The sequence below is a fragment of the Rissa tridactyla genome, chromosome 5, assembly GCF_028500815.1.
Source record: "Rissa tridactyla isolate bRisTri1 chromosome 5, bRisTri1.patW.cur.20221130, whole genome shotgun sequence".
NCBI classification, from domain to species: Eukaryota; Metazoa; Chordata; class Aves; order Charadriiformes; family Laridae; genus Rissa; species Rissa tridactyla.
The window spans coordinates 64,950,181-64,972,452 of NC_071470.1; the positions used below are offsets into that span (position 1 = coordinate 64,950,181).

Genomic DNA, 22,272 nt, shown 5'->3' on the forward strand with positions numbered 1-22,272 from the left:
AGAAACGTCACTGAGTAAAGACTGCTAGTGCCCTGTGATTCTGCAGATCCCAAACTTCCACTTCGAGCAGAAAGCTGTTCCTAGGTTACGATCCTTCAGAAGATGCATAAGTGAAAACAAAGGCATTAAAACCAGGGCGTTCAGAGTTGTACGCATATACAGAGCTGTAATCAGACACAAGCATCCCTTTGGTTATCTCACATGTGCAGGGAACAGCTACGTTTTGCTCAAATCAGAGCATTCACTCACCTTCCAGTTCTTTGAACCTCTCTGCTTCTCCTAGTCAGATTTGTACCTGTCGCTTGGATGAACAAGAATACGTACAGAGCTCTGCAAACTCCTCATCAATGTGTTCAGACAGAAGTGACTGCTCGCATCTCACATTAATCCCATGCCCACATCCTTCCTTCCATCCTTCCTTCTGTATACATAAGTTATTTTCATTTTTAAATTACTCAAGTGTTTTTTCAGTTTTTACAGTAGTTGATTTCATTTCCCCCCAATGAGAATTCCCCTGATTGACTCAGATGACAGCAATCCTGAGATTTCAGCTAATGTTCAGTGTTGACTGACTAATGACGACACTTCACCTCCCTCAACTCCCAGCCTTCACGTGAAAATTTGCAGAGTGAGAACAGTTTAAGCACCTCAGTTCCTCTATGTGTGCTTCAACAGCAAAAGACTTGCTTATCTTGCAACATCATTTGAATACTAATTTTGATTTTGCTTCCCAAAATGAGTGGCAAAGTAAAAAAAAACATTTTGGATGTCATAAAAAAAACCCCAAGCCCTCCAAAAAAAGTAAAAAAGGAAGGGTTTGTGTATTTGGGTCCCCGCCCCCATATTAAATGAGGCTGTATCATTACTTTGTTCCATATTTGGGTTAAAAATATTGCCCTACTCTGTACTTGTCTGAGACACAACAAATGCCTAAGCACTTCAGCCTGCCAAATAAATTTCAGAAGACTTCAGTGCACTGACTAGTCCAGAAATCAGTAATTTAAACAATTTGATTGGCTGTATGTTCACGGAAGCGAAAAATAGTTTCTTTTGCAATATTTCTAAATGTTCCTTGTTAATGAGATCCTACATACAATATCTGAAGACAAGGTTGTATTTCAAGAAGCACACTGCACTCGTACAGATCTTCACACATCCCAGGGATGATACACTCTTTAAGGGCTGAGATTAACAAACTGCCATTGTAACAGACTTTTGAACAGAAATAGGCTGTCCATTTTAACCACTGCACCATGCCATACTATAATAAGCAAACAATTAAAAGAATGCCTTGCAGATAGAATTTTTTTTTTTAATCAAATTCTTGTTGCTAGCTTGAAGGAGGAAAACAAAGGCATGGTTTTTTTGCCCAAACATCTGTCTAAATGAAGTCATTTTACATTTCCAAAGAAAGATCCTGCAAACTTGCTTTTCAACCCTACCAGCTACAATAAGTCACTTTCATGGACAAGAAGCACCAAAACATTAAGAGAAAGCTCATTTTGTTTCAGATGCATTCCCATGAACTACTTAGTGCAGTAGACAGAACTTGCAGTCCCACGACCCTGCTTTTTGCATTGTTAAAATTTTTCCTACAACACATCACTTTCAACCCAATGGGAGCTCCAATATGGATTCTCCTGACTTATTAAATTTCTGGCAGTTCTGTAAACAAATCAGTTCCAAATGTATTTCTTGGCAAGATCTAGGGTCATTCAAAGGAAAAAAAAAAAAAGGAAAAAAGTATCTTGGCTATATAAATCCTTTTACAGTATGTCAACCTTTTCAAACTTTAATAATAAAAAATAAGCTATTAACTAGCAGGTTCCAGTAAATACTCAAAAACATCCTTTTACTTTCATATCTTTAGCTACATTTGCATAAGTAAATTACAAAAGTTTAAAATACATTTTAATATATTTCATTTAACTGAATTGTTAACTTTAAAGTAATCTAAATGATTAAAAACATGGCAGTGTTTAGGCATTAATTTACAGTGCCGATCTAAGCATATATTAATGAAGTATTTCTACGGCCATTTATGCACACCTGCTCAAAAAGAATTAACATACCCAGCAGAGTGAAATGCACCTGAAAATTCAAGCAGCACACTTGGCTTTTGGTGCATTTGCAGTATACTGTGCATTACAAATTTCATTGCATCTACCAGATGCTAAGAGACACTGAGGTTGAAATCTGCAGCTCTCACTGGGCCGTGTCACTGCACAGAAGTTTTAGTTATATTTACAGGTAACAGTCCATTTAAAACAATTTAGTCTTCCCTCTTTAATTACAAAGCAAATACGTTCAAAATTCACCCACAACTTTTTATTAGGAAATATGAAATTCCCCAGTATCATGTTTTCAAAGCGGTAATCAGAAGAAAGTGGTAATGAGAAGAAAGGAAAGAGTCATTAAGAGCTCCCAGTTTATTTCCCGAGCCTGCTAAATATATTTTTTTTTCAAAAACCAAACCAAACCAAAACACAAATAAACTTTTTCAAAGCTTGAATATTATAGAAGTAAAGTTTACAACTACATAAATATATAAGAATTATCTTTTATAGTAAAAATACAACTCCCATAAAGACTTTAAAGTAACATGAAACCACCCAAATAAATTCCAACCTATAATGAAAACTTAAGAGGACAACTTAGATTTTCTATTTTTAAGTGATTTCTCCTGCACTGCTCTCAGGACATTTATCTTCTGGAATGACAGATAACGAATAAAGGTTCAGTCCCAAAAGAGGCAACTGATTTGATTTGGGGATTCAGCAATATGACTACCTGAGTAGCTTCAATTACCAAACAGTATGAGTTTTCTGGATGGAGAGAAGTTGGGTTGTGATTTTTACTATATTTCTCTAAAGTTTTCACATTTTTGCTTATTTTTTAATTTTAGGCAAGGCTACAAGAAAACCAACCCTCCACATCTATTCAGACCAGAACCAGCAAATAGCAGAAATATGAGAAAGACGTATGCTTCCAAGATTTCTCATCCAGAATAAGTTTGGATAAATATCAACTTTAAAAAATATCTGGCTGTCTGGAACTGAATGATAGATAAAAGGAAGAGTGAAAAATGTACAACAGATACGATTCTATGATTCTATGACTGTTTGCTTTTGCCTATGGATAAGTGGGTGAATGGAGCTTAACTGCCTCTGAGGATAAAGTGAACCCTTTCACATCCACTTGATTCTTTTTATTATAGTTTCCAGTATCTTTCCGGTATCTAACACTAACTTTATGGAAAATGCAGCTCCCTGAGGTGTGATATCTGCATGGGTTGCACCACACTGGTGCAACTCATGCCTCACGCATGAGAAGGAATTCTTTGGATGAAGAATGTCAGTGTTTAATTGAGGGGTATAATCAAGCACCGTGTCACAGATACTTGATTTCTGTGTGCAGCAAAAAAGAAGAAATTAAGTAAATGCCTATTAAAAAAAGCCTCTTTAAACCGATAAATAAAGTATTTGTGCATATGTAGTTTTGTCTACTTACCTTTATGCTGTTAATGAGAAATTATCTGCTTTTCACTCAAACTGACCAAAATAAAATTGCCTGTTTTTAAAATACCTAAAGTTTTTCAATTAATATGATGGATCTTTAAAAAATGAATTTAGTTTTGTAAGAACAACTGCTATGCTTTCAAGATTTAGCCTCATTTTAGAAGAAGCATTTTTATTAGCTAATCAGCTGAAGCGTTAAAAGAATAAATAAATTATGTTCTGTGCCACTTTCAGGTTAGAGGGCTTTTTCAGTTATTTAGAAATACAAGGAAACTTTTTCTAACATTCTAATACAAAGATTGGAAAGACTGTGTATAATGTAACTGCTTAACTGTCCATACTTGTAGCCAAATGATAACAAACGATGTGGAAAAAAATTTGGATAATTATGGGTGCAAGACGGAGAATTGTTACATTTAGGAAAAAGCCTGTAAGAAAAAAAAAACAGGCATGATGTGGCAGTTGGTGACAGCACACATGCAAGAGAAGGCAGGAGGACATGTATTTTCTGTTCCTCTCCTTTTTCACTCAACTGGCTGGCTTTTGCTCACTGTGGAGGGTGACCGCAGACTCATGCAGGCATCATTTTACATTTGGTTCATATTTTTGAGGTTGTCTCTGCAGCCACAAGAGGCAAAATCTTTTTTTTTTTTTTTTTTTTTTTTAAATTAATGAAAGCTGAGACTCTGAATAAGGCAAAAAATCTGTAGCACATTGTGCTACTACAGAATCTGGGAATACAGGAGGGCCCCGAACACCAGCTGCAGAAGATACAGGCACAACTATTCAACTTTCATAAGTCACCAAAAAAAGTGAAGAAACAAAGAGGACCAGAATAAATACCCCTCCTCCTTTTTTCATTCTTAAAGAGTGGCAGGGATGATGTATTCACCACTGTCAGCGGCAAGATGACATTGGATGAGAAAGACTGGACTCTCTCTTCCACGTCATCACTATTTTTGGCTAGGGAGATGTTTGCAGAACTGTCATCTGTACTGGATACCCAGAAAAGAGCACTGTCAGGACCAGGCCACTGCAGGAATCCTTTTCCCAGTCATTGATAACAAACAGGTTTAGCTCTCATTTCAGCAGGTATCTGGAGGAAATTTTCACTTCATGAAAATTTTAAATGAAAACAGATACATACTGATTGTAAACAAATTAATATTGGTTAATATATATTTCATATCATACTCTAAAATCTTTAGCAGAAAAAAAAATAGACATGGGACACAGACATGGGACGCATTTTCCTAAAATATTCCTAAAAGGATTCCAATCTATCTTACTAAGTAACAGTGAAACTGATTTTTTTTTTCCACATTGAAGAAACACATTTGAAGAAAATGTACAGTGATTATATTATCGTTATGGCTGCAAACACTTATTTGCCAGGAAATGGGAAGTATTAGAAATACAGAACAACAGTCTCTCAGCGTGCAGTGCACATTATACACCATTTATTTCTTCAGTCATGAGTGCAAAAAATACTTGTCGTTGATCTTGAATTCTGCCTGCCCACCAATTAAAGAGCTCTATAAATTGGCTCGGCTAAAAGTAAATGTTCAAATACCACAAAGGAGGAGAAGGGTTTGCCCCAGAAGTGTTAATGACATTCTATCCTTTTCAGGCTAGAACCAGAAAAGAAATGACCGTTATCTCAAGTTTAATTACACAAAGTTGCAATGTATCTGAAGTTAACAGAAGCTTCAGCCGTGCTTCTCACATCCTCACTATACCTTTCAGAAACTTGAATATTAGCTGTAAACAGGAAACTCATCCGGCAGTGTATTAAGCAGGTAACCACCACAGTGGCTCTAATATCACATTTTCTTTCATAGTGGAACAAAACACAACTTCCTCCAAAGAGACCCTAAAATTTCTTCTCAATTTGTGTCCAATTACTTTGGGGATTCATTCTTTCTTTGCTGTACCTTTTCCACAGTGAAGATGGGATTATAATATCACAAGCCAACTTCCTTTATGCTATTCATCAAGTCATTCTCTGTGGAAATGAGAAATTAACTCATGCAAATTAAATTTATTTTAAAGGCATATCCATTAGTTCTGCTGATTTTTCCTGTCAGGAATTCCATCTGGAAACATACTTTAGAAGACAACAGCAATTTTTTAGGACTAGTCTGAAACATTATATGATTCAATGGAAACGAAATAAAACCACTCTGAAGAAAGTTTTGTCTGTTTTTTTGGCAATGACAACGTACCTAATCAGCCAAGCTTTGACAAAAGTATTCCCATATGAATGTCCAAAGGAGCCCTGTGAAGCTACCCCAAAGTTTCCTTTAGTTCTCACATACTCCCAAATACCAATCTTCATGTCTGCTGCTGATTAATACAGTACTTCATTCCAAAATGCAATTATGCCATTGACCTTTTGCCACTGTGGAAACGAGCAAGCCTATGGGTCTATGTTCTGTAACCACATTTTTGTCCTAATTGTGTCCTTAATACACACAGGCTTTATACATAGGCCTGGAATCCAGTCTAGATATTGCCCTTTATTAAATTTCAGAGAACCTCCAGTAACAATGTCATTATAGTGAAGAAATGTTCTCATGACACAAGAAAGCCTGGATGAAGAAGCTGTAAAGAATTTTTTTACTGTGCAACCTTTGCCAAAAGCATACTCCAGGAATTCACATCTACATTGTTCCCCTCTCAAATTGCACCTTCAAGGATTATTGCCAGCTTTCTGAAAATAAGGGGAGAGATTTTAACGGGAGATGAAAAAAATAATCTTCTGAGGTTGTAAGGAATGGGTGTATGCAGTTGACATACTTACGTACTTAACATGTCACATACACTGTTTCAAAACTTTTTAAAACTAGTAAAGCGAGAGGCAAACTCAGAACAGCCATATTCTTTGCAGATGTATTGCAAAGACACAATTTACCTCCAAAATACTTGGCTGATTTAAGCTTTCTATAGTCCTCAGTAAACTGGAATGTGTGTTTTTTAGAATTACCATTTTTGTGATTTTTTAGAACTAAGCATGTATCATCACTTTCAACCATCACCAAGGGTCTTATAAATACTACGACCTAGTTCCAGGCGCAGGTAACAGACACTTCTATGCTCTGTACTCACCTGTAAACATTTTTGTAACAGCTTTACTCTGCTTGCGGGCAGAACACAGAAGGAGCAGCCAGGGAGGGAAGAACTCAAAGTGGCCAGCTAAAAGCTCTGCTATTGTTCCAGATAAACTTGTAGAAGTCTGTTCACCCTCGGCAACGTTACAGCCCTCGTCAACCGAATCTACGAGCAGGAAGAGGCTCTGCTGAGGGGGCTTCATTCCCAAGAGAGGGAGCAGAATGCACCTGTAAGGAACATGAAACAAAATCAGTATTTTAAATACATTTAACAATACATTGACTATCATATAGTCGTTCAAGTTGAAGCTATAATCAACTTAAAATGCAAAGTTATTTTTAAAACAGTCTAAGGAATTTTTTTTAAATAGTTACCACAGAAAATACTGACATAGACTGAACTAATAGAAATAGAGATAGTTCGAACAGTCAGTGAGGTAATTCTTGCTTAGGCAGTATTACTTTTTAATGAACTTATTTATAACAATACTTCAAAACAATGTAATGTTGTTCAAAGCTGATTAGAAGACTTGGGATAACGTTGCTTCACCAAGAAAGAAGCTATTTGGCCTAAAGTTTAAGAACTTCATTACTGTTGTTTCTGCCAAAGCTGTTATTACTGCTTATCAGAAACTAGTAGTGAGCAATAGTTGGTAGTGAAACAAAAGTTTAAATAAAAGACACATGAAATATCAACACTCAAAGAGTTTAAGTCTGAATGAATAACAGTTTTACAAAGAACAGAATTTCTGACACACCTTCACAAATGAAATGCAAATTAATTTAGTAGCTGACTGATTCATTTGGTAGTGACTTTGATGTATTAGTTTTTATTTATACTGAAGTTGCCAACTTCCTATTACGGGAAAAGGATTATCTGCGTCCTCAGGATGCTAGCATCTATACCAATGCATCTGATTGTGCAGTTAAAAATCTCAAATTTGCATGTATTGTTGCCAACCTTAATGGTACTCCTTAAAACTCCTTAAAAATATATTTAACTCTGCACTTACAGTGTCTTTAAATAGCTACTACGTAACTGCCATATATATATCCAGTATTTCCATGCTACGTTATGCTACACTACTGGTTTTTGGGAAACTACATAATGAGTTTCACTGAGTAAATGATCTTTAAATATATTTGGCAAGTAAACTTTGACTTTATAGAAGAAAGATTCAGAAAATGAAACGAGGCGAGAAAAATATGTATCTAACATGTTATTTGCACATGTCCAGAAGGCATGCATATCATTAAGTATTTTTTGTTTTACTCAAGACCATAATAATCTTTTTTCATTTGTTTTACAGGACAAATTTGCTTTCAGAAGACTTTGGTCAACACGTTATTACCTATCAAGCATTCAAACTGGAATATAGGCAAATCCTGCCTGTTAATGGAAGAATGCAACCCACTTCAGAAATTATTTTTAAGCCCTGTTAGTGGAAGGTTTGTTATATTCTGGTTTTCTGACTGAGAAAAATGCAAAATGGAAAGAGAGTGGTGTACCTTTCATGTCTGACGGCAGTAATAGAATCTAGCACGGCAGACCAGGTGAGCTATTACACCTGGAGAAATTCCCCAAAAGTATAAAAAGGAAGTACAAAATACTTGTGTTTTGAAAGTATTCAGTATTAGATGGATTTTAAATCTCTAATATTGCCCCCCTCCCCCCCCCCCCGCTTTTTTTTTTTTATTATTTTTTTGAGATGCACAAGACTACTGAAAACTCTTTGGTACTTCCACAGCTAGTTACTCTTTCAGAAGATGCCTGAAGTACAACTAAAATCTCTGTTCACTAAGCTGGGAAGTTAAGCAGCTACCGATTTACAGAACAGGAAATTAAAGTAGCCATAAGGTTAAAATTACTTTCCTGAGTGATGCCAATCCCACAATGAAAGGAGGCAGTTGGAAATGACCACATTTTCCACCCCTTCCCCCACAAGAATGCTGCCTTGCCCCCTCAGCTATTTATGTCAAGGCATTTCCCCTGCAACATTTCTTTTTCTATCGAAACTAATTTTCTTTTCACATAGTTCTCTATATGAAATTACTTCTCCAGTATGAATATTACTATGAGAGATGAAGAAATGCTAATGGTATCAAATTAAAATCTCAACTTAAAATCTCTGTGACCCTAACAAAATGCCTACAAAATATCTGAGGAGCATCCAACAACGTTCTTGTGTCAGTGTTTACCTATTGGGAATACCCCCAAGAAAAGCTAATCATCATGTCTGGGAAAGAGTCCCAAATCATTCTGCTTAATTCCTGCAGTAAGTAGCAGTTGGCTGTAGTAGGTCAAATCAAGAGGTTCACCCTGCCTCCAAACAGGGGTAAAAGCAGATGTCTAAGGAATAATGTAAATACCGGGCAAGCACTAAACCATATTTTCCCAGAACTCTCAGGGACCACAGCAAACAGCGCTTCCAGGGACTTTTTGAACCAGAGATTCAGCCTTTACATTTAACACCCCTTAACTGACTCCGCTTCCACAGGTCTATCCAAGTCTATGAACCCATTTAAGCCTCCGGCATCCACAATATCCCATGGAAGGTCTTCTGCAGCTTAGTTACACACTACGTGAAAAAAAATAACTTCCTTTTGTAGTTTAAAATCCAAAACATCCTGGTTTGGTTTGATTTGATACCCTTTTGCTTCTGTGCTGGAACGGAAAATGAGCAATTATGCCATATGCACCTTCTCCATGCCATGGATAATCTTCTGACCTGTACCACAGCCTCTCTGAGACATTTCTTTCCAGACAGAAGAGCCCTAGCATATTGATGGTGCTTCATAAAAAGCTATTCCACAGACCTTTGTCTCCCTGTGCTCTGCCTTTTTCTACTTCACAATACTTGTGAAGTAGAAAATATTCACAAGTAGAATACTTGTGAATATACGCATGTATACACACATATACATGCATATAAGAAATAAGGCACAATGACTTCTCCCAGCTTACTTTTAATACTATTATTAATTAATATTATTAAAGGTGTGTCATTGACAAGACATTGATAAATCTTTCTCTTAAAGCGTGCTTAGAAGCCACTTGATAAAATTCTGTTCCTCCTAGCCATTTTATGTTGCTTAAGTTCAGAGTACATGCCAAGTAACATAATAGTGAAACTTTTCAGAGACAGTAAGTGCTTTGCTAACTTGCCAGAAGTCACGTCATGTTTACCTCCATAATGTGACTTAGTAATTCCACTCCCCTAAAATTCCTTGCCTGCATAGGAAACTTACATAAATCAACATGAAATTAACAATGTCTTAAAAGTACTTCCGTAAATGCTGATTCATCTACAGATTGTTGTAACAGATTGCTTAATTTGCAGAGTGCCTCTCAAAAGATTAGAAGTTGATTTTCTTTACCTTCTGAAGGGATAACAGCTTTATCTTTGTAACTTTTATATTCAATACAGATATAAAAGCAGTTATCATTACAGAAAATTTCTGAAACAGAAATCGTGATTTAAAACAACTAAATTAATTACTCAGTAAAAATACAAAATCTCTAGAGAAAACAGCACAATTAGGTATTTTAAATTACAGAATTCATTTTAATGGCAATGTAATGTAATTACTTATTTAGGCACAGTAAAGATGTTTTACATGCTCTCTAGCAAATAAGAAGTCCTCAGAACAATGAACCATCCCACAGAATTCTTCAGGATTGCTACTGAGTTGACTGAACCCACACAAACATGATTTTCCACATATGGAAGGAATATATACAGACTATGCTGAAGTTCTGCTTATGATTATCCTTGAGATTTTTAGATTGGATCCACAAAAATACCAAGACACAACAGAACAAAGTAGAAAGATAGTGGTATTGTCCAGAGTGACTGAAAAGAGTCACAGTGTAATGCGCATACTTGCTTAAAAAAAAAAAAAGGCAAAACACATGTGCATGTGCCAAATAACAATTAATGAGTGGTTCTAGAAGTAAAAGCAGTTATAAATCCTAGTTTCTTATGAATGTGTTCCTCATATTTGATTGTCTCTAGCGTATAAGAAATTCAGTTATGTCCCCACTTAAAATGTTCGATGTCTGTTACAGCATAAAAGTAGTTTATCCCTAAAAGGGCTCCCTCTTTTCTGTCCAGCTGCTAGCATTCACCACTGACAAACACCTAAAACTCCTAAGCAAGCCAGAAGAAGCAAGGAAAAAAAGATGCCCCCCCACACACACTTTGTTAGAGTTCAAGTGCTGCTACTTTTAGCAAAACACAAAATACTTCAAATTTCACGACAGAAATGGCTGTTTTGAAAATCTGCTTTACTACTACTACAGCATTTACGTTTCTTTTTCTACACCAGTACGACAATTCTTTAACAAACTGCCTTTTGAATCACCTACACGCCAAATGGTTATAGTTTAACACTTGCATTTCAGTTACAGCCAACGATGCCAAAAAGAATCATCCCAGAGGTCTGCATTGGGAATTTACAAACTCTGCTTTTTTCAAAGGAAGTTTGTAAAAAAGCAGACACTATCATTACCCCACACGTAGCTTTCTTTGCTTTCTCCTCCTGCTTTTTTGCAAAAGCTTCCACACCAGATTCCTTGAGGAAATTCACCAGCTATTTGTCATATTGCTAATCCCTCCATATTAAATTAGTCTCTTCCCTCTCTATTCCTTCCTTAATTACTGAGTAGTTAACTTTTCCTCCTCATTTTAAACTACTAGATGCCTCCAAACATTTTTACTCAGAGGAAACAATCTCTGTTAAGATACAGCTAGAGAACCAGCTGTGCACTCACCCTGCCCTCTCGCAAGGTGGAATGCAAAACTGTTTTTGCACCCGCAGACCAAAACCATAGCGTTTTCACCACTGTTATGGAGTGAAGCGTACTGTTTTCTTTCAAGCTTTGCTGCTACCTTCACCAAGCCTGTGGTGAGCCTCCGAAATGGTGTAAATGCCATCAGAGCTCCGCCACAGCCTGACAGGCCTCAGCCTACAGAGCAGGCCCCCCTGCAGCCCCTCAGGCCCCGGAGCAGTCCCCCCCAACAGCCCAACAGGCCCCAGGCCTCGAAGCAGACCCCAGGCCATGGTGAACACTCTTTTGTACACCAGGCAACACTACGGAACAGGTCAGGGATATACTTCTGCCCCCAAACTGCTTCAGGAGCTGGATTACCCCCAGCACGCAGGCCGTACATTTCAACTGCGGCTGATTTATGCCCAGACTTTGCACATGTTGTCCTCCTCTCCTGCTCTGCCTAAGTTTTCCTTGTGTATCAAGAGAACGGCACTGTGCTGTGCGCTTGTTCTGGTCTGGACCATCTGCAACGTTATCGCTCTGAACACAGCTGGATCCACAGTTTGGGTTGTGTTTTTTACTGTTGTATTTTGTCAGGTTGGAAAGAGCAACCTCTCTGGCTGTGCTGCAAGTTAAAAAACGCCACTATAGGACATGAGCACAAAAAAACAAGGCTAACATGCCAAACTGATTTTTAAAAAAAGTGCTAAGTGCTCCGAGTGATGTTTGTTGCTGTCAGGTAGGGTTGCCCTTACACTCTACTTCAGCTCATCTGTCTCCCCGACCGTTTGTGGGAGTTCTGAAATGTTAGGACATTGACTGTCTCCTGCTCGAGTTCCCCAGCACCTCCCTGCCTGAACACCTTCCTTCCTAAAGACTATTCGCATTTCAAAAAGGAGAGCAATATTCATTGTCAGTAAGACAGTTCATATGTGATATTGAAAAGTAAGTTAATATTAATGCCACTATTCTGAGTCACAAGAAATGGTTGTGCCAATAGGCAATCACACAGAATAATATGCTGAAAAATGTATTCATAATACCATGGATGAATAGGTTTGGCAATTACTAGCAACACAGTGTAGCTGATCAAACAATATCAGCAACTGAGGTTACATCAAGTTTTACCTGAATTTATTATTCTATTAGCAAAAATTTGCCAAGAGAACCTCAAAAAACATTCACTTTCCATGAGTGACAAGGCAGTGCTGTCCTCTGTGTGAGATCTGAATGCCTCTTAGAGTTTACAAGGGAATTGCTCATTTGCACATTTGATCTAAAGAATTATTGAAGATTAAGGTAATGAAGGAATATGCCTCTCTATATATATACATTGGATGGATATCTTTATATATTTCTATATAAAGAGTTTAACAGTACCTAGCGTATAACAAAATAGACAACTCTTCAAATGCTATACTCAATCTTTGGAAAAGCAAACAAGCATCTTCCTTCTTATGCGTGTTTTACAACATGACACATCACAACAGTTTAACATGTAGTTTTTAAGACACTCATTTCCATTTATATTGTATCAGAAAATGAAGTATATAGAGAAATTGCAAACAATTGCAGAGAGCAATTGTCTCTCACACACAGAGACCTAGCAAAAATCCTAACCAGTGAGTGGAAACCTGATGCTGTCTCTGCCAGCTCTGAACCAGGTATGGCAGAAGCTCCATCTTTCCCAGCCCGCCGCCGAGGGACATGCAGGGAAGGAGAAGGCCCTCTAGGGCAGTTAGGAGCTGGAGATGCTGCAGGACAGCAAAAGGGGAAGGAATTCTGTGATACAGGCATTACAGAAGGGAGCCCCAGCCACTGCAAGATACCTAAAGACACAAATCTAATGCACAATAGGGTTTTCGCTACTTTCACTGCTCACGGAATAAACATAAAAGCTTTAAAATGTGTAAGAATAGAAAACAAAATGCAAAACTCCACATTTTTTTAATCATCTGTACTTAAAAGATTTTCACAAGTGACAGCAAATACCCCACCTCACTCCCCACTGCCTCATGAGCTTGCAGACACACCTTCATTTGTATATTACAATAAGACAGGGGTTGTTTAGCAGAGTATAATCTATTAAGGCTGTACCCCCTCCCAGTTTCCAATTTGCATTTAAAAGAATGAAGCCAGTGAAGATAAAGCTGTTGAAGACTGTTAGAAGCTTCAGCAAAGACAGATGTATGCCAGTAGCTGAATTTTCCTCTTTTGTTTTCCATACTGCATATGGGGCATAGGTCAAAATAAAAGAAGAAAAGGTAAATTTCACTTCTAATAAAATTGACTGTTCCCGCTGCTCAGCTGGTGAAATATTAAGCTCTTTCCAAGACGACTTGCAGCAGCTGTATTCACACTGAAAGAAAAAAAAAGCATCTTTACAAATTACTTGCAGTACTGTTTGTAGATTAGTGAGTTTTACTTTGTCCTGTGACAAGGCATTTACGTCTTAGGGATGACTGACAGTAAACAGTTTATTTACCTGCCTCGTAATGCATTCTGGCTAATGATTAAAAGCGAAAGTATTATACAGCTGCTTTCTGTATAACATCACCCCAATTCTTGGCACTATGTACAAGCCTAATACAGGCCTTTGCTTCTTAGTAATCGCCCAGCTGCTCATACTGGTTATAACATCCTGAAAAACACACACACAGGACTCTTAACTAACAGTGGAAATATTTGAGAAATACAAGGGCTGCGAAGCACAGTGCACTTCTACACTTAAAAAGCTGCAAAATAAAACTTATGGCTAAGTATGGCGAAGTGAAGTTTGATGTGTGCACACCTGTGTACACACCAACAGATTTGATGGGGTTATTGAGGTACCCGTTCTGTCATTTTTCAACATGATAAAGTGTACTGTAAGTGATTATGACTTTCTGATGAAGTGCAATACTGGAATTATGCATATGCATGGACTACAGCATAATATAGATTATTGTGTCTAGTAAATTATTTACAGGCTGCACAGAAAGACAAACTGGCTCTAGCAGTTCTACCCAACTACAGATAGCCTTATGAAGGAAGAGGCAGAAACCAGAAAAGAAAAAAATGCCCCAAGAATCACCTGGTGGGAAAGCTCTAGGTTCAGTACATGGATGTAAATCTAGGGTCTGGTCTTTTCTGAAGCGGTGAATCAGAAACAGCAGGCAAATCTTGTGCAATTCACTACCTGGTTTTGCAATGTCTTGTAGCAACCTGAATTTTATCTGTAATTGTAAAGCAGACTTGCAGTCCCACAAGGAGGGCACAAAAGCTAGCTCCAGGGCATCAGGCCAGACAAAAGTGTAGTTTATCGTAGAACCAGTGCCATAGGTCACGCATAAGCAGAGCAATTTGGACCCCTGTGTATTGATTAGAGACCTCCTACTGTATACAAATATATAGGCGATTTTTGTCTATAAAGCATTCCCAGCAGATCTAGTGGTGGATTTACTTGAAATCTCAGAAAATAGAAACCTTAAGAGCAAATATTTTGGTGTAATAGTTGGACTGCCTAGAACAGTTTGCAAACAACTCAGCTATTATAAAGGACAGACAACTGTAGCTGAAAACCACTTACACCTGCTACCATGAGCAGGTTGACTCTCTCTGTATATTTTTAAATGGAATATATTTGCCATATGTGCTAACATATACAATATGTTCTAAACTACTCCGAGTCTGACATACAAAAATCTGTGTCCCTACCAAAGGCAAAGAGGAGGAGAGTACAGGAAACAATGCAAACATTTTCCTGAGCACATACTATAAAATAGTAATTTTACAGCAACTCTCCCAGTTCTGTTTTTTAGTGACAGAGAGGTCATCTTGTCCAGTTCCCTGCCTACAGCCTGATCAGCTCTACATCTGTCATCCCTGAGAGATACTAGTCAAGGCATTCCTGAAGACTTCCACTGACTTTGTCTCCCCAGCAATCTATTCCAAATCTATACAATATTCTTATAACTGGGAAGTTTTCCCCTTCTCCCCACATGTCTAACCTTAACTTGCAATTTAAACCTTGCACTTCTTGCCCTATTACTTGTGTCCCATGGATAACACAAGGGCCATTACAAGGAAGCCAGTAGTATCCAAAATTTATATCCGTTTCCCTCTACTCAGCCAGATCATTAAGGGACACACTGAAAAAAGACAGATGCAGGACAGACCTCCGTGAAACCCAACATGATGTGCTGTGTCAGTTTCAAAATGAACTACTGATAATCACTCTCTAAGTACACTTACTCAGCTCTTTTTGCACCTAGCCAAATACCTTGCACATGGGCCTGTTTGCATGAGTCTCATGTAAGCATCAAAGCCTTCCTGGAATCAAAGTGACATTTACGGTTATCTCTTATCCACAAGTTCTATTACTCTGTCTCTTACAAAAAGACTTTACATTAGATTTGTCAAAACCAAACCATGTCATACCATGTTAGCTGTTTTTCAACTCTTTGTTCCAGCTGCTTGCAAATAGTTCCAGCTTTTTTTTTTTTTTTTATTTCAATTGACACATTTCTAATTCCCCAACACCTTTTGTCCCTTTTTAGAGGGACTAAATATACACCTTTCTCTTTAAAGTCTGAATTTTCATTCATCCTGATAAAGATAACACGTCCTTTGAAGATAATCAGTAACAGTTCGAAAATCTCTCACCTATTCTATGTTGAGGGGTTTTGCCCCTATATTTTTCTGTGATCTTACTTCTTTGTGGCTAGTTTTAATTATGTTAGCTGACGGCAAAATGACTGTTTTTAAGAAAGGGCAATATACGCAAGCATTGAACATTTTAGTTTTCCCAGTGCTATGAGTTTTTCCTCCCCCCCCACTTGGTGGATATTGTCTTCCTTCTGCTAATGTACAAATAGAATTATTTCTTATTACCATAGAATTATTTTTTATTACCAAACAAAACGCACATCGCAGGAAACAAACAACACACCTTGAACTTTCCGTTTTGCCCTCATTTTCACATTACTCTTACTTTCATATTTACTAGTTGACTTGGGTTTTTTTCTGCAGTCCTCCTCCTTGCGTTTAACACATGAAAGATGAGAAGCTCGGTTTAGCAAAACTGGACATTTAATATACTGCTTTGAGACTTCAGTGTTCTTTCCAGCTAATTCCTTTTTTTCATTATACTTGCCCTCATGAGATCTTACCCACAAATTATCTTAGGTCACCAATATCTCCAAGTCCACTGCTTTTAGTTTGTCCTTCTTTCTCCTCCTCTTCTAAACATCATGTATTTAAGATAATTTCATAGTCACTATCTCCAAAAGTTGCCTTTCATTTTCTCAGCTGGTTCTTTCCAATCTGACTGAAGCAAATCTATGTCATCCCACTAGCTATTTTCTCCTCTTCGACAGTAGAAATACGGTCACTGACAGACTCCTGCTAACATCATGCTTTCACAGCTGATGTTCATCTCCTACATGTTTTGTTATTCAAATTTTTCAACTATGTAGACATTATCGTCCAAATTCTATTCCTTGGATAATTCCATCTGGTATCTTAAAGAAGCTTAGCTTACTTGATCTTGCTGGTTTGGTAGAGCAAAACATATGTATTTTAGGAAAGACACGGTTTAGAGGTGTGGGAGTCTCTCTTAGTTACTGAAAATTACTATACTTTGCCAAAGCAGGTAAACATGATGGTCTAACAAGGTAGTTAGTAGGTAGTTTTGTTTACAGTCCATAAAAGATAACACTTTTACGAACAAATCTTTGAGTAGATATCACACATGTATAACTATCACCATGTGTAGTGCGTATCTTTAACTTACAGATTTTTCAGTGGCTTTGACTTCTTTAGTTTATTCTAGAACTACAAGCAAGCACAGGTTACACAAAGCAACTCCAAAACAAGCTACTTTTTTTTTTTCTTAAACATACCAGTTATACAAGTTATCCTGACAGATCTTTTAGAGCATTTAAATCAATCTTGACTGAGTACTAATATTTCCAGTTCTGCTTGTTTACCCCATACCTTTTTTCCATTAGTAGAAAGACATCTAAGGCATTTGATTACAACCTCACTTATCTTCCTCTTTGTCCATCCCATGACCCTATATGAATAACCCTATTTCCTCTCTTCCTCCACCCCCAGTTTTCGAGCTCTTGTCTAGGTTGCTGTTATTTATATTTACCCCCGGTATTTGTCATCCACCAGGTGTTGTTTAAAAGCTCTTACTTACTAGGGTTAAAAAAAAAAATCACTACTTTTCCTTGTATTAAACATCAATGAAATTCTCATTGTTTGTTTCCACAATTCAATCTTTCTTTAAAAAAAAAAAAAAAAAGGTAGGAGGCATCAAAGAAAGTACACTTTACATCAAATGCATGAGATGAAAGCACCAAATCAGACTAACTGAAAACTATTACTAGTTGAAATGACAGAATTACCTATACTGCACCTTATTTTCTATATCTTTACAGTTAGTATAATAGCTTACTTTGTAAATATTCAGAAGTCTGTGGCTGAAATGCAACATGTAGGAGTGGAGAACCACAAGAAAACTAACAAGTTTTTATATATATGCAACAGAATGCATTAAAATCACAAAGTTTTGTTTTGAATCATTTATGAAACCAAAGGTACAGAAAAGTGAAATATATAGTCTTTTCAGCTTTCCTTAACTACCTCACTCCTTAGTCATATAAAAATTAATATTTATTTGTTAAACAAAAATATATCTTCTATGAGCAGTGTTATCTGAACACATTAGCGTACCACTGAATCAAAATTCTTGTAGCTTTACAGGCATTTGAATTTGTTGGTATTATTCTACGTTTTGGAGAGAGACAAAATCCCTTTCTTTCTTCTGTCTCAATTTATGCAGAGCATAAACACAACTGAAGACACAGATATTGCTTTCCATGTATATAATTGTATTTGTTGACATGAGAGAAATGCTAGCCACAAAAAAAACCAAAAAAACTCAACCCAGATGAGACAGGTAGAAAACTGCACTGAATACATTCAGTTGTGTGGCTTTTGTCAGGCTATATTCTAGTTTACTGTTCAGCCAGCCCTACATTCTATTATTCCATGACAGCCTAACAAAAGACAACAGCATAATGCACATGGTACAAAAACAGGCACTGTCATTAGCACAGTTCAGTCTGACAATCCCCAAATCGATTAGATTTTTCCTATGCATTTGATTCCAACAGAAAACAAACAAACAAACAAACATTACTGATTGGGAAGCACACAGAAGAGGTGCTGCAGTAAGCTGTTTCTTCAGAACGGGGAGTTCCTGAATTGCCTGCCTGGAGGAACCAGGATAAACAACAATATACATTTTGAAATCTTGATCATTCCCTCGTCAAGTTGCTGTATACCTGCCTTTCTCATTTCTTGCACATCATCACAAAGCACCCCACACTTCAACTGTTGAACTGATTGCAGGATTATACTGCCCAACCTCATTTTCAGAAAATCCTCTGCACAAATACCAGATGAAAAGCTGTTAAGATTTTACCTTAGTAGTCAAGCACTTAAGACAGCTTTTCTCCTATGTTTGCACTACAACGTATCTTTTTCCACCTTATTTTCTCAAGTAAAAGGGACTATCCTAACCTTTAATTGCACAGTCTTAGTTGAAGAGGCAACAGATGGAGCAGCTTTCACGTGTCCCATTCAAAATTATTCTCCCATACTCCCCAAAGTAGAATCCACAGCATATGTTCCTCGTGCATCACTCTGGATCCACATTAGTTACTTTGTGGTTTGGGTTTTTTTTTTCCTCCCCCAGCGCCAAGCAGACAGAGTTTCTCTTAATTTGACTATACGTTTCCTATTGATCCTTTCTGTAACTTCTCTGTAATTTACTTTAAAAAAACATTGTTAGGTTAGCACCATGTGAACCTGATTCTATTATCTTACAGCAGTAATGCATTTAGCTTTGGAACTGATTCCATAGCTTTATATTTAGTAAGATCTATTTTTATCCTTAACAACAATAGAGCAAGTGACAGAAACTACATTCTCCTCTTCCCCCCTCCCCCAACAGTTTATACACAAAATGTTTACTGTGGATGGCAACTTTATCATGATTTGAAGTAGAAGGAGGCGCTGCGGAAAAAAGTATACCTCAAATCAAAAAAAGCAAACTTAATGTGAATGTGCAGTACCTGCTACAAATCTTCTGGGGGAAAAAATAGTATTTTTTTGTATTTTTTTAAGAGAAAGTCAGTGGAGTGAAACTGAAGCAAAGGAAGTGGCAACACTCTCCAATACAAAATAAAGCAATTGAAACCAAACTGATGCATACAGTTGTCAATGGAATGCAGTGAAAGTTTGGAAAGTTTACCAAAGTGTTTCTAGACTAGTCAAAACTAATGTGTGTTGGTACCACTGCCATCATGTTCAACACTGCAACAGGAAGGCAACCTAGCATAAGACTTCATAACATTTGTCTTACTTAAACTCTTCGCATTGCTGACTAAGTTTCCATCTGTTAGAGAAGGCAGAGTTGATATTCCTTTGCTAATTTAGGGTAACTTAAAATCATATAGGACACAATTTCTCTTATTGCAAATCAACTGCAGTTTCCCTACAAACAGAGCTTTTTTTTCCAATGTCCTGCTGAACTCTATTTCATGAAAGTGTAGAAGGAGGATAGACAGCATAGTGATTGTATCATGCTCACCATCACTGCAGGAGAGCTAATGTAGTTAAACCAAGATTTGTTAATTAACTGCTTTAGGATGGAAGTCATGCTGTAATCCCATTCTCAACAGTTTTTCCTCATGAGGTTCATTCATATCTGCCTGTTACTGGCTTCTCTATACTGCTGGTATTTTCCTTAACCAACTCAGAGCTTCTGAACAGTTTCCTGTTTCTTCCAGGACAACTCCATGAATTTTCAAACCACCTTAAATAAGATGCTGCCACGCCCCCTTCCTCTTAATCTCTCTCACCTACTAAAATATCATGAATCTTTAGCACACAAGCTTGCATCTGTGCAGTCAGATGCTCATCCCCCTGTCTTCGCACATGCAGCACTATTACCAACCCTTATTAGTATGCGGCAGAGAAAAAAAACAAGGAAAAGACACTGTTGATGGGCTGTGGACTGAAAGTCCGCTCATGTATGATCCTTTATTCCCATTCTTCCTCCTACTCCCATCAATTTAAACAACAGCATCCAACACCCAGCCAAGAAGTCTGATCACCTTCTATTAACAGCAAAGACTTTTTGGTCCTTGCTTTGCATGAAGGTATCTCCAAACATGCAACATAGAGAGGACTTTGATTGCAATTGTTTTGCCCCTTTCACTTCATCAGCTATGTAAATTTCTCTGTTTGCTTTCTTTTCTTGATCTCATTTTCAGTTCTTCTTTCATGCTATCCCATCACATTTCGCTATCATCAAGTGTACCAGAAACCTACCCGCCTACATTCTTTGCAGCACCTCCTCTGCAATACCTTGGAACACCTATATACAACTCAACTCTTCTTTCAACATAATTATTTTCTTAAACTTTTTCCATCACTCTTGCCTTTTTTCTTAGTTATTTCTTTTTGAGCAGTAATTCTTCAATCACAAAGTATTTCTGCATTAACTATTCAAAACATTCCTACTCCTAGACAAAGACAGAAGATTTCTCACCATTCCTAGTGTATTGTAGACATCACCACGCAGAAGAAACTGAAACCTCTTGAATACATTGCTTCACTAACACTTTCAGGAGGCGATATTTCAATACTATCTTTTCCCAGTATATTAGACACACTAAGTCCTTTCTACTTCACAATCCGCCAAATCCTTTTCATTTTTTCATTAAAAAGGAAGAAAAGAAAAGAAACTTAAAACCTTGCACAAGCTATGAACATGTGCATAGAAAACTGGAGGGAAAGGGAATAATTAACAAGCGAGAATTGCTATGAAGGTCCATCTAACTAAACAGCTTATAGGAAAACCTGTAAGGTTTAAGACTGAGCCACATAGATTAAAGGCAAAATGTTAATGCCTATAGAAGTAGAAGACAAAAAGGTCTATGTAAGTTGTCATTATTAAAATGCCTTAGGGAAACTTTCTTATGGTAATTTAAACTGAAAAGGTTAAAACCTTAAATGGTATTATGTTCAGCCTGTATGCAGTGCTTCCATACAATGAAAAAAGAACACACAACTTGCTCTTGCAGAAACACTAACTGTTGCTATGTGACCTGTTAACTCCACAGATTTAAGGGAAAAGCCTAAAGAGAAACATACCACAAAGTACTTAAGCTTCAGGCAATGCTCAACTTTCTAATAGTCTACAGAGCCCCAGAACACACCATCTTCTATGAAACCTAGAGTCAGTTAAAAGTCTAAAGCATCAGTTCCATGTTACGGGTACATACTAGGAATCAGAAGCTCCATCAGAGTCAAGATGCTCTCACACCAGTGAGTTTATGAAATACCAATTTACCTTCTGCAACTTCACTTTCACCGAGCTGGAAATACAAACTAAGTTGGTAGATTCTTTTTAAGCTCTTACAAAAATAGTTTCTCATCTCACCCATGAATTGGTATGATTTTCAGTCAGTGTCCTGCCTCTATCATTTTTGAGTATAAAATAAATGACATTACTGAATAATTAAAATGTAGACAAGTGTGGTATTTACTAGAAGTCACTATAATACACATGACAAATACGTAAATACTTATAAACTAACAGACTCATACCACACAAAAATGAAAGGCAGCACAGAAACTGTATTCGTAATTACTTGAACTGTTGTAACTAGTAAGCTACATTGAAGACTAGTAGCATTTTACCACACATTTAGCATTAATACACTGTAGTTGCTCACATCTTCATGGTGCACCACCACACAGGAGATGGTATTAAGGTTCAGTGAGATACATTTTTTGTACTGTTCCTTAC

The 22,272-nt window shown here is 37.2% G+C and overlaps 1 protein-coding gene across 1 annotated transcript in view; it reads right to left on the bottom strand.

The window, feature by feature from the left end:
• Positions 1-22,272, bottom strand: part of ANKRD50 (ankyrin repeat domain containing 50) — a 43,434-nt gene that overhangs the window by 10,911 nt on the left and 10,251 nt on the right. Inside the window, exon 3 of the mRNA XM_054203258.1 lies at positions 6,627-6,856. Coding sequence (XP_054059233.1) covers positions 6,627-6,856 — 230 coding nt within the window. The remainder of the gene's footprint in view (positions 1-6,626; positions 6,857-22,272) is intronic.